At 40.9% G+C, this 12,608-nt stretch overlaps 1 protein-coding gene across 2 annotated transcripts in view; it reads left to right on the top strand.

The window, feature by feature from the left end:
* The window catches only part of PIGT (phosphatidylinositol glycan anchor biosynthesis class T), a 14,239-nt gene extending 2,582 nt beyond the window's left edge, over positions 1–11,657 (top strand). The window contains exons 2-12 of one of the 2 annotated variants that reach the window (XM_042465335.1): positions 958–1,135; positions 2,306–2,433; positions 5,181–5,281; positions 5,528–5,614; positions 6,493–6,580; positions 6,668–6,765; positions 7,862–8,027; positions 8,365–8,565; positions 9,737–9,902; positions 10,047–10,130; positions 10,976–11,657. In XM_042465335.1, coding sequence (XP_042321269.1) covers positions 958–1,135; positions 2,306–2,433; positions 5,181–5,281; positions 5,528–5,614; positions 6,493–6,580; positions 6,668–6,765; positions 7,862–8,027; positions 8,365–8,565; positions 9,737–9,902; positions 10,047–10,130; positions 10,976–11,228 — 1,550 coding nt within the window. In that variant the 3' untranslated portion in view covers positions 11,229–11,657. The remainder of the gene's footprint in view (positions 1–957; positions 1,136–2,305; positions 2,434–5,180; positions 5,282–5,527; positions 5,615–6,492; positions 6,581–6,667; positions 6,766–7,861; positions 8,028–8,364; positions 8,566–9,736; positions 9,903–10,046; positions 10,131–10,975) is intronic. The other variant, XM_042465336.1, reaches the window with a different exon arrangement.
* Positions 11,658–12,608: the final 951 nt, after the last annotated feature.

Here is a 12,608-nt window from a genome sequence, read left to right on the forward strand (position 1 = left end):
CAAAGCTAAGGAACAACGGATCTCTGTTAGGATGTCAACAGAACTACCTTGGAATCTTGAATGCAAATAGATTTACTTCCAAGTACATATACAAAGGATCACCCCCTTGCTCTCAAACACACTGCCTACAATCTCTTCATTTGTTGATATTGCAGTTCAAAATGCTGTGTGATATCTGTTTTACAGAATAATTCCCAAATGTGTTTATTGGTAATTGGAAATAAGAAATCCATAGAATTCATTTAGACCAGACGTGTCCCAGACTAATGTTAGTTCTCATCTTTGGGAATAGAGATAGGACTATCTCATCCTCTAGATGTTGATACGTCAACTCCCAAGCTCCAGTGGGTGTATCCAATAGTAAGGGGTTGTGGGTTTCTCCGTCCAAAAACATCTAGAGCGCCAAAGTCTCACTTCTACTTTAACATTACTTGTGAACTACTTTTAGGGTTATTATGTTCTCCTAAGAGAACCCTGTACCAAGGAACAATGCACAAAGTGGAAGAAGGCGTACTGACCTGGTCAGTTTGGTGCATGGATGGGAATCATGTAGCCCTGCAGATGCTGTTGGACTGGAAGTCCAAGCACCTCTACCCAGCCTAGCCAATGGTGAGGAATGCTGGGAATTTCAGTTAGCAGCGTCTGAAGGACTACATGATTCCTGTCCCCTGGCTTGCAGGAGTGTCAGTGGGAATGTAGTAAGGCTTATCCTACCTGGAGCATGGAATTGGACTGCATGATGGGAAGGACTCAGGGCTTGGAAAAGTGATTTTTTGCGAGACAATCCCTTATTTAGTATTGTAACTGTAGTGGCTGAGGATACTAGATGTTGTAATCCCAAAAAGATACTTGTCTAGGGTCTTTGGGTGGAGTAGTGGGTTGGGTGTTGGGGCAGATGAGGTTGGAGGCCAAGGGATTCTGTTTTAACTTCTGCTCTTCTTCTTCCCTTTTCTACAGTTTCTCATTACCGGTTGTTCCCCAAAGCCCTGGGACAGCTCATTTCCAAATATTCTGTGCGTGAGTTGCACCTCTCTCTCACTCAAGGCTTCTGGCGTACGCGGAGCTGGGGGCAGCCTTACTTGCAGGCTCCTGCTGGGGCTGAGCTCTGGGTCTGGTTTCAAGACTCTGTCACTGAGTAAGTGCCTGAGCTGCTGTTTGTTTCTTTAATGGGCCCTCTCTCTCAATAACGGGCAATCATACAAGGTTGTTAGACTTTGGCTCCTGCTCCCCATTTCCTGACCTGTAACATATGCGGGCTAGGAGGAAAATTGTATTTTGGAAGAGTGATAAAAGAAGAAAACAATTTGAAGTTGAAGGCTTTTACAGCCGGCATCCATAGTGCATTATGCCCAGCAGAACCCTAAATGAAAGTCACTCCCAGTTTAGGTTTTTGGGCATTTTTTGTTTCTTGCGTTTCTGATTTTTTTTTTCTAGGATAGTTCCTCAATTTTTGTGTTGGGAAAGCCTTAAGGTGTCCAGCAGAGGTCTTGGGGTCCACATAAATGCTTCTAAGAACAGTATGTGACAAACAGGTTGTGTCAGAGACAGCCTCCAGAAGGGCTGGAAATCTTCTGCCACATGGCTTATTGTTTACAATACAGTACAATAGCCTTCCCTAACCCAATACCCTTCAGATGTTTTGGGCTGCAATTCCCATAATCTCCAACCAATTTGTGTTAACTGGGAATGATGTGGGGTGGTAGTCCAACACACCTTAAGGGCACCAGGGTCAGAAAGGTTGGCATAGATGATCCATTGGCTGTCGCATAGCACTTAACAAGATTGGGTAATCTTTGCATATCAGCACTGTGAATGTGTAGCACTGTCGTGATATGTAGTAGTCAAATGAGAATGGAACCCACATTTTCCATTTATTCTTCAGCCTTTATATATTGCTTTTTCTGAGATATGCAGTGGCACCTGAAATGTATTCAGCCTAAACCACATCTTAAACTTTAAAACAGATATACTGTAGGTCCAAAACACACTACAGAAATAATCCAGTTTAGAGTGCTTTAACTGCACTGCCTCAGTGCTAGGGAATCTTGGGAATTGTAGTTTATTGTGGCACCAGAGCTCTCTTGACAAGGAAGGCTAAATGTCTCATAAAACTACAGTTCGCAGAATTCCCTAGCATTGAGCCAGGGCAGTTAAAGTGGTCTCAAAGTGGATTATTTCTTCAGTGTGTTTTGGATTTTAGTGTCAAAAGGGTTGATAAAAGACGTCTTGTAAGTTTCAGGCAATCCTCCCCCCCCCCCCCCCCCCGACATATGTAACTGCTTATGCTATATTTTCTCTCATCTAGTGTTGACAAAGCTTGGAAAGACCTTAGTAATATCCTCTCAGGGATATTCTGTGCCTCCTTGAACTTCATTGATTCCACCAACACTGTTACTCCAACAGCATCCTTCAAACCCTTGGGACTGGCAAATGGTAAGAAACTGTATTCATCTTATTTATCTGTATATTTAACAAGACACACTATAAAAACAAAGTATTGGAGTCATCAAGTATCATTTAAAACATAACAATAGTGCTATTTCTTTTTTATGTTATTTTTATTCAGTATCATATAAATGAAAATAACACATTATCTGATATCACCATTACTCAAAAACACATTCAATAGCAGCAGCAATAGCAAGTACATTCCTATACTGCTTATCAATCCTCTTAAGCATGCCCTAAGTGGTTTACAACGTGTTAGCTAATTAAAGAAATCTCTTCAGACGAAATCATAACAAGATATTTGAATACAAATAACTGAGAATTTATTTCTGATTTTTAACTAATAAATAAAAAGTGTCCTTATATTGTATTTGTTTCTGATAGTGTAATTAAAATCCTGTAGCACTACAGTGAGAGCCAGTTTGGCATAGTTATTTGGGTGCTGGACTATGACTCTGAAGACCAGAGTTTGATTCCCACTGGGTGACCTTGGGCAAGTCACAGCCTGTCAGCCTCAGGGGAAGGCAATGGGAAACCACCTCTGAACAACTCTTGCCAAGAAAACCCTGTGATAGGGTTGCCTTAGGGACACCATAAGTCAGAAACGTCTTGAAGGCACACAACAACAACAGATGCTACAATAGTGCAATTTCTGTACAGCAACAAAACATTTAAAAATTCAACCTAGCATAAATATACATACCCTTAATACATAACAATGCCAGGTTAAAATATATATTTAAAAAGGAGCCAATAAACAACCAGCAAGTAGAGGAGACAAAACTGTTATCAAAACTCTGGTGACTTGTTTGTGCTTGTGTTTTCTTACTGATGTCAGTGCTTCTTGTACACTCATTAGTAATTCTTAACAATCTGTTTTATGTCAGTCTGTGCTGAAAGTGTGGGACTTGTATTCCAAAACATCTAGTGGGCCAAATGTTACATATTCAGACCTAGTGTGTTCATAGTTGAGGCAGGACACAGAATCATAGATTTGGAAGAGACCACAAGGGCCACTCAGTCCAACTGCCTGCCATGCAAGAAGACAAAATCAAAGCACTTCTGACAGATGGCCATCCAGCCTCTGTTTAAAAACCTCCAAACAAGCAGATTCCACCACATTCTGAGGCAACGTGTTTCATTGTTGATCAGCTCTTACCATCAAGAAGTTCTTCGTAATGTTTAGGTAGAATCTCTTTTCCTGTAGCTTGAATCCACTGCTCCGTGTCCTAGTCTCCAGAGCATCAGAAAATAAGCTTGCTCCATCCTCAGTATGATTCTTCAGTTGATTTCTAGAAGTTGCATTTCATTATGTCCTTCAGTGGATTTTATTTATTTATTTATTTAAAAATTTGATCTAATATTAAGATAATTCACAATATAAACTATTCAGGAACTACCTTCAGAGGAAAGCAGGTCATCTGACTCTCAGTAAGATTGAATCATACAGCACCAGGGTAACCGGCAAATTATGTTGACTTGTTTGCAATCGTGGGTTCAAACTTATATTTTCTTTCCTTTCATTAGATTGGCACAGGTAGTACAAAAGGATTAATACCAAAACATGAGATAACTAAACTGTATTTACCAAAAAAAAATGCTTTAGCAATCTATAAGGAGCATAAATCTTGTAAGTATTTGTAAATATATCTATGATCATAATTTTGTTAAGATTGCTACAACATTTTGAAGATCAAAAAGTGATTAATAATAATAATAAATAAATAATAAAATCTTTATTTGTATCCCGCCCTTCCAAATGATCAGGGCGGCTTACAATGATGCAGCAAGTGCAAGCAAAATACAAAGGTTAAAAACATATACACAACAACAACAATAATCTAAAAAAACAACAATAAAAGCCCCTTAGCCCAACCTCATGGCCACGGAAGAGGAGGGAGGCCCACAGGATATTTAATCGGGGAATGCCTGCTTGAATAGGAAGGTTTTGAGGTCCTTCCTAAATTGGGCCAGGGTGGTAGATGAGCGGAGCTCCGTGGGCAGCGTGTTCCAAAGGGCTGGGGCAGCTGTGGAAAAGGCCCTTCTCGAAGTGGAAGCTAACCTGGCCCCAGGCACCTTCAGTAATTGCTGCCCAGATGTTCTGAGGGTGCGAGGCGGATTGTACGGGGAGAGGCGGTCCTTTAGGTATCCTGGGCCCAAGCCATTTAGGGCTTTATAGGTAATAACCAACGCCTTATATTGAGCTCGGAAGCGGATGGGCAGCCAATGAAGATCTTTTAGCACAGGTGTTATGTGGCTGGTCCTGGATACGCCAGTGACCAGCCGGGCTGCCATATTCTGTACCATTTGCAGCTTCCGAGTTTGGTATAAGGGATTAAATATCAAAGTGGTAATTTAACTTAATAGAAAAAAGGTGACCAGCCAATCCCCCCCTCCCCAATTTTTCTTTGCTGTTGCTGATAAACTCTGAAAGTCTTGTTAGTGTTTAACATTTCCAAAACTTTCACCCACCATTTTATATGTGATGGAATAGAAATATTTCTCCATGTTTTTGCTATCATAAACCTTGCACCAGTTTATTTGAATTTGCGATGCTTTCATGTTTCTTTGATCTCTGCAAATAAACAGAGGTGCTCCTTTGCATTACTGGGAGCTAGTCAGACTCCATTTCCCCCCCAATAGAGGTTGGAATCATTCAAGTGCTTTGAGAGAGCTGTTAAGTGACACATAACTGGCTACCAGTAGTCTCACCCTTTTGTTCCTTCACTTAGTGACAGATCATCGATTCCTACGGTATGCTGTGCTGCCCCGTGAAGTTGTTTGCACTGAGAACCTCACCCCCTGGAAAAAATTGCTGCCATGCAGCTCCAAGGTGAGGGCCACATCTTGTGGATATGGTACCTTGAACCGCCACATAGTGTAACTCCCCCCTCCCATTTTTATCCTGGGGAAAAATACATTTGGACATGTGCAACTGGGGGCTCAGAGTTATTCCTTCATATCTGAAGCAAGTACAGTAGTTAGAAGTTGAGACAAATAGTTATCACTGACTGCATAGTTCCTAGGCTTGAATTCTATAGGGTAGCAGTTAAGCCATTTCCCTTCCTTTTTTCCCTAGGCTGGCCTGGCAGTTCTGTTGAAGGCTGAGCGCTTGTTTCACAGCAGCTATCACTCCCAGGCTGTACACATCCGACCCATTTGCAGGGTGAGTCTGGCTGTCCTTAGTACATCAATAGCTTGGAAGAGCTGGGGACTATGGATGATATGGGTACTTTGGCAAGTGGGATCATAGCATTGGAGCTAATGGATCCATCTTCCAGAATGACGATCTGCATTTCTTTCTAGCATGCAAAAGTTTAAGTTGAGATGAGTGAGAATTTTCAGTATATTTCTATAAATAATTACCAACATTCAGAGGTTTGTTCATATTCATAATGGAAGAAACTTGTGTTTTAAAAAAGTGGGAAAACCAAAACAAATATATTTGTCTGTCTAGGACCAAACAGCAATTTGGGTTTGAATTCCTCTGTAGTAATCTATATTGGTGCTGAATTAAGGGTTGCTACCACTCCCCTCCCCAAGTTTCCTCTTCTTTGTCCTCTATATGGCAGGCTGGTAAAACATGCTAAAATGTTCCTGAGAATACTTTATCTATTTCAGACTGGAACACGGTACCTGTTGAACGTGTCTGCTGCAAATGCAGGAGAACTTTGTTTCAACTGATTTTTGAAAAATTTACCAGCATTTTCAAATGTATTTCTGTCAAGAATAGAATGAACTTAAAGTTTAAAAATTGCAAAAGTGGGAGAAAATGATAGTTTTTTGCATCCTTCTCATCAACTCTCCCAAACCATCTTTAAGCTATCTGATGTTTTGTTTTCTTTTCCTGTGTTGAGTATGTCTTAAGGTTAAAGAAACCCCAGAACCTCAGTTATGTACATTTGTGTATATTTTGCCATAGCTAGCAGGTTTTTTAGAACAGGAAAATATGTTCTTCTCTTTGGGGGAATGGCATTGTAATATAGAAACTGTTGTTATTTTTTAACATTTGAATACACTTCATATTTTTGTTTTTACTTTTAGGATGCCTCTTGCCTCACTGTGTCATGGGAACTCAGACAAACTCTCACTGTTGTCTTTGATTCTTTTGCTAGTGGCCATGGAAAGAAAGGTAAATGAGTTTACCCTCTAATATTGAGAATGGCTGCTTTTGTTGCTCTTTAGTCATCTCTTAACAGACTTTTATGTTTCCCTGCAGATTGGTCCCTCTTTAAGATTTTCTCTCGTACACTTACTGAAGCATGTCCTCTGGCATCTCAAAGCAAAGTTTATGTTGACATTTCCAGTAGAGGCCAGGTAACCTTTCATTTTCAACCATATTCTTCTAGTAAGACTAGACAAGATAAGAGAAGGCATTCAAATACACTTTCTACTGAGTTTCATTTATTGTTTCCATAGCATAACCTGCTGGGAATGGAAGAGTACTCATCACTTAAAGAATTAAAGATAGCTTAGAGAGAGTAGCAGCAGTAGTGTTAAGTAGATTCTAGTAACTGGAATGCTCCTCATCTCTTACCCACCTTTCCTAACCTCTCTGAGGTTATGCTTAGGGATCTTTCAACCTCTTCTTTTCCACCCATTTATTATCTCACTTCCATTAAGTTAAACAATCTTATTGTCTGGTGTTAACTTATCTTCTTTAGGTACCTTCCTGGTATTTAATGCAGTTTTTTCAATAATGCTTTAGTTTATTTCTTTGGCCATTGCTGTCTTTACTATTTAATCAGAATTTTGCTAGCTGGTACAGTATACATGTGCATTCTCCATTGTAGCCATGTCCTGAAATGGGTTTTACTTTGACTTCTATTTAAGTGAAAGAGCCCTGATGAAAGCTGCACTGAGTGCTGAGTATTCATACTGAGAGACCATTTGAACATGTAGGATATGGGTAGGCATTTGATATTTTCCAGAGCTTTTCAACTACAATTCTTATAATCCCATACAATTTGCTGTGCTAGCTGGGATGTATGAGAATTGTAGTCTAAAATATCTATATTGTACCTTTTAGTGTGGATTATATGTTACTGGGTTTGCTGTCTTTATTATTACAGTTGGCCCTTCTTATACACTGATTTTTAATACACGAATTCAAGCATCCATGGCTTGAAAATGTTAAAAAAAAAGTATAAATTTCAAATATCAAACCTTGATATTCCATTTTTTATAAGGGACACCATTTTGCTATGTCATTATATTTAATGGGACTTGAGCATACATGGATTTTGTTATCCACGGGGGATCTTGGAACCAAACCCCAGTGTATAACAAGGGTCCACTGTACTTTTACTGTAGTTAGCCACCCAGATTCCCTGTGATTGGGCGGGATACAAATAAATCTATATTATATATATTTTAATATTATTAGTAATGATGGTTTCTCTTATGTTTTCAGGAGAAAGAACTTATGGAGGTTTCCCCAGCTCCTTTGTCTGTACATGAAGCATCTGTCCAAGGAGAGAGGAGGACCTATGCAGTCTATGACCTTCTGAATCCCTTACTCTTCAATGGTTCTCGCAGCCTCAATGTGCACTTAAAATGGAAACGACCTCAAGATGGTTGTGAGTGCCAGGATCCAACCCCATACTTCTACCAACTACAGGAGGCTCCCCCCCATCCTCCTCCCAACCCACTGTACTATCCGAAGATCTGCCAGAAGGTTTCTTGGCTATCTCTAACAGATTGTGAGAGTGTGCAAAGGAAGTAGATAACCATCAATAGTAGTACACTATTGGATCTTCCCTGCAAAGTAGGATCAGCCTTCATTTTAATATCACAATAGGTGACAAGAACTGTCCTTCTGTCCAGAAACTCTCTGATGAGTGCTCTCAGGGCATTGAGTTGGATACTGCTGCTGCAGCTTGAATTCTAATCCATTTTTTCATCTTCTCCTTGCAGTGGATCTGCCAGCACCTGTGCTCCACGCTCAACGCTATGTGAGTGGCTATGGCCTTCAGACAGGAGAAATCAGCACCCTTGTCTATAACACACACCCATACCGAGCTTTCCCTGTTTTGCTGCTGGAGACAGTGCCCTGGTATCTGAGGCTCTACATCCACACGCTGACCATTATCACAAAAGGAAAGGAAAATAAGCCAAGTAAGATTTAGCCTCTCTAATGTGTGCCTTCTCATGCCATGCTGTTGGTGGAAAGAAAGGCATTTTGCTTTGTAGAAGCAAATAGCGCACGTGTCACTGTAGACTCTTTGTTACCTTTGATTGGGCACTGTCCATGTGGTAGCTCTCCATGGATATTTGGACATTGATATCTGGACTGAGTGGAACAAATGTGTTTGTTACAACCAAACATTTTGGAAGCCATAGTGTATGAGGCTAGAACTGCACAAGCATGTTCCTCTCCCAGCCTTTCTGTTGCATGCTGACTTTGGCTCTGAGACCCTGGTATGTTTAAATCTGAGGTCCATGTTTCATAAGTGTAGGTGTGCATAGGGTTGCGGCTGGGCGTGTACTCCTATAGTGACTTATTTGGAAGCCAGCGAGTTCAACTAGTTTACCCTCAAGTGTAAAGTGAGAGGCTGGGCAAGCCTGGTTAGAGCCAGCCAACTATAGATCATGGAATGCTGTGAAGCAGGGGCTGTGGAGGAAAGGACATGGGCTGGTCTGTTAAAGAGTCACAAAGTAGCATGATGAAAAGGGGTTAGTTAAGGCAGTCAAAGACAGAATAAAGATCCTAATAGGGTTTGAGGAGCTGGGAATGTGGAAAGAGTTCAGGGATTTCATGTTTAACTTAATTGTTATGTAATACTGTTATTTTCTACAACTGTGTCTGACTGTTTATATTTAAGACTGAGAAGGGAAGACTGCTCACACTTTACCACATTGAACCCATTGATCAACATCGTCATTTGTCCAGTATTGTCTTCATCTTGAGGTCCGAATACCAGATTGAGGGAGAGCTATTGAGGGTAAAAGGAGAAAATAAGTGATAGGAAGTGAAAGGCTGGAACTAGGGCCAAACTGAAAAGAGATTCTGTCACATCAGATAAACAGGCAGATTGTGACCTCAATTTGTTTTTCTATTCTTGACTGTGCTTAATCTGAGTCCACAAGAGTTGATATTCCAAACAAGAAAAACAGACTGGCAGAGAAATTTGCTATGCTCAGAGTTCATCCTTCTTGCTTAAAGTCACTGTAGAGATGCTGGGAGGTCAGCCAGAGCTGTGTAAGAGTGTTCCTCAAACATCCAGGAAGCCTTTTATTTATGTATTTGACAAAGTGTTGTGTGATAATCACATGTCTTTGATGCTAGGTTATATCCACTATCAGCCTGCTAAAGATCGGCAGCGGCCCCATCTTCTGGAGATGTTGATCCAGCTGCCAGCAAATTCTGTCACAAAGATCACCATCCAGTTTGAGAGAGCCTTGCTGAAGTGGACAGAATACACTCCTGACCCCAACCATGGCTTTTATGTAAGGTAAAGCTGCAGTATTCCTTAGCCAGACACTGTCTGAGTTTGTTTCCTTTGGGTCTGGCTGTGCTATCTTGGGACTCTTAATTGTTTCTAATCTCAAAAGGTGCAAAGATTGTATTCAGCTTCTTTCCCTCTCTCAAACTGTAGTTCATCTGTCCTGAGTTCCCTGGTGCCAAGTGTCATTGCAATGAAAGAAGAAGAGGAAGAGCTAAGTCCACTCTTTGCTTCACTGTGAGTGCATTTAAAAGGGATAAGGGATGGATGGCAAAAAATACCTTGCATGGAATTGATACTGTTCTGGGGTTCCAATGAAGCTGCCTATATTTGAGGTCATACTACCTGACAGTATTGCCCAGATTTGGTCTGTACTGACAGAGAGTAGTTCTGCAAGATCTGCTGAGTGTTATCCCTCTCCCCCTACATGCACATTCGCAATGCTGGGGTGAAGTGAGCACATTACATAACCGGTGCTTTCTTTGATCATTATTCTCAAATCATTGATTGGAGATAACACACAATTTCTTTTCTGGGGACAAGATGGCAATACCCCAATACTCTACAGGCTATGTATTCTGGGCATCTCTGTAGTGGATTAGGCCTCTGGGCTGGAGGTCTCTCACTCCTGGCCTAAACATTGCTTGAACTCATGGTGCTCATTGTGTAACTAGTATTTCCAGAGTACTAATCAAACATCTTGTACTCTTTAATAGTGAATATGTCCTTGTGTCTTCTAACCTATGTATATTTATATAAGCTAAAATTTGGGGAAATACAGTATTTCATGGAGTTATACATAGCAGAAATTGCCTGAGACTGAGGATCAGTTCAGTTATTGATGCGGCACAGTGGAAGGTAAGTGTTGCTTGTTTGAAAAGCACTTGCATATCATAACTTTCCAATTGCAAATTTAGTCTGGCAGTTTTAGTTGGAAGCTGCTTTTCAGACAAATGGAGCTCTGTTTCTCCCACATGATCTCCAAATGTGCCATTTAAAATGATACAACTGAGGGTTGCACCACAACAGTATCTGACTCTAAAGCCTCAGCTGATACTATCCTTCTCCCTTTGACCTGCCAGGTTTCCTTCCTCTGAGGGCTCAAGCTACTTTGTGCGTCTGTACACGGAACCGCTGCTAGTAAACCTGCCAACACCAGACTTCAGTATGCCATACAATGTCATCTGCCTGACTTGCACTGTGGTAGCTGTATGTTATGGCTCCTTCTATAACTTGCTGACCAGAACCTTCCAAGTGGAAGAACCTAACAGAGGAGGCCTAGCCAAGCGACTGGCAAACATCATCCGTAAAATTAGAGGTGTCCCACCTCTCTGAGGGCAGCTGGTGATGGCACTTTTTGAAGTTTTGGGAACTCTATAAGCCAGGAATTGCAGTAACAAAGCTGTGCGAGGACTAAACAAGATACTGGGCACACTAGTTCCTTCATACCTAAGAGATCCACCATTTTCCCTGGTTTATGGCAGGCATACACAAATACTGGTCTTTGGACTATATTTATTTACAAAATTGTAAGGAGAAAAGATTGTTCTTTTAAGAGGTAACTTTAATGGCCTGTTGAAAGTCATGGGAAATAAGATTCACCTATGCCTGGACTTCTGTACCCTTGGGCTTAATGAACTGAAGCCACTTCTCTTCTCTAGCCAACCTGGATTTGTTTCCCCGTACAACCACTGACACTATGTTGCTCATATAGCTTTAGCTGTCATGTGAAAAATATTGCTAACTATTCAATTTGTGGGGAGTGAAAAAAAAAAGATGACAAAAATTGTGATAGTAGAAACAAAATAAGTGACATCTAAAGAGAAAATAACTGCTGGACCTGAGGGTGGCATGCATAGGTATGTAATTTTGGCAGGTTGTCGCTTGTCATTTTTGTAGAAGAGAGTGATGGGGTACAGGGACACAGGTGTGGCAGAGGAAATTAAAGCTTATAGGAGGGGTTGTTAGTGGTTTTGGAACACAGTATGGTCAGGCAGGGCAAGGCAGTCTGAAATAAATAAATAAATAAATAAATAAATAAGCCATGTTGTAAGAGACTGAGCAACCCTCCAGATGTTGTTGAATTGCAGTTCTCATAAGCCCTGGCCAGCAAGGGGAGAGAAACAGGCAAGAAACAACAGGCCTCTGCCTGCCAAGAAGAAGAGCCCTCCCCCGACCTCCATCTTGAGGGGAGAGAAGCAGGCAAGAAACAACAGGCCTCCGCCTGCCAAGTTGAAGAGCCCTCTCCCCGACCACCATCTTGAGGGGAGAGAAGCAGAGTTGTTTTTTTTTTTTGTTTGTTTGTTACTTGCTTTGTTGTATATGCATATGTATGCTGTAAACCGCTTTGATCATAGGAAAAGCGGTATACAAATAAAACATATTATTATTATTATAGCCAAAGGATAATGGGAACTGCAGTTCAGCAACTTCTAGAAGGCCACAATTACTGGTACCTGGTTAAGACTTAAGGCTACATTTGGGAGTGTGTGAATGAACATTGTATAGTAAGGGAAGCCCTCCTTCGCCTCACAAAATGTTTGTAAGAAATGGTTGAAGAATTCAAGAAATAAATGCTTTGTGGTGTCTATGTCCTTAGAAATTCTATGTTTTCTTGGTTAACTCAGCTCTGTTATTTCACAAATCACTTTGAGTGATGGGAATTCCATGTAAGCCTGTGACCTAGTAAATAAGATTGTGCCATTGGTCTTCTGC

This window comes from Sceloporus undulatus, chromosome 4 (assembly GCF_019175285.1).
Source record: "Sceloporus undulatus isolate JIND9_A2432 ecotype Alabama chromosome 4, SceUnd_v1.1, whole genome shotgun sequence".
NCBI lineage: Eukaryota > Metazoa > Chordata > Lepidosauria > Squamata > Phrynosomatidae > Sceloporus > Sceloporus undulatus.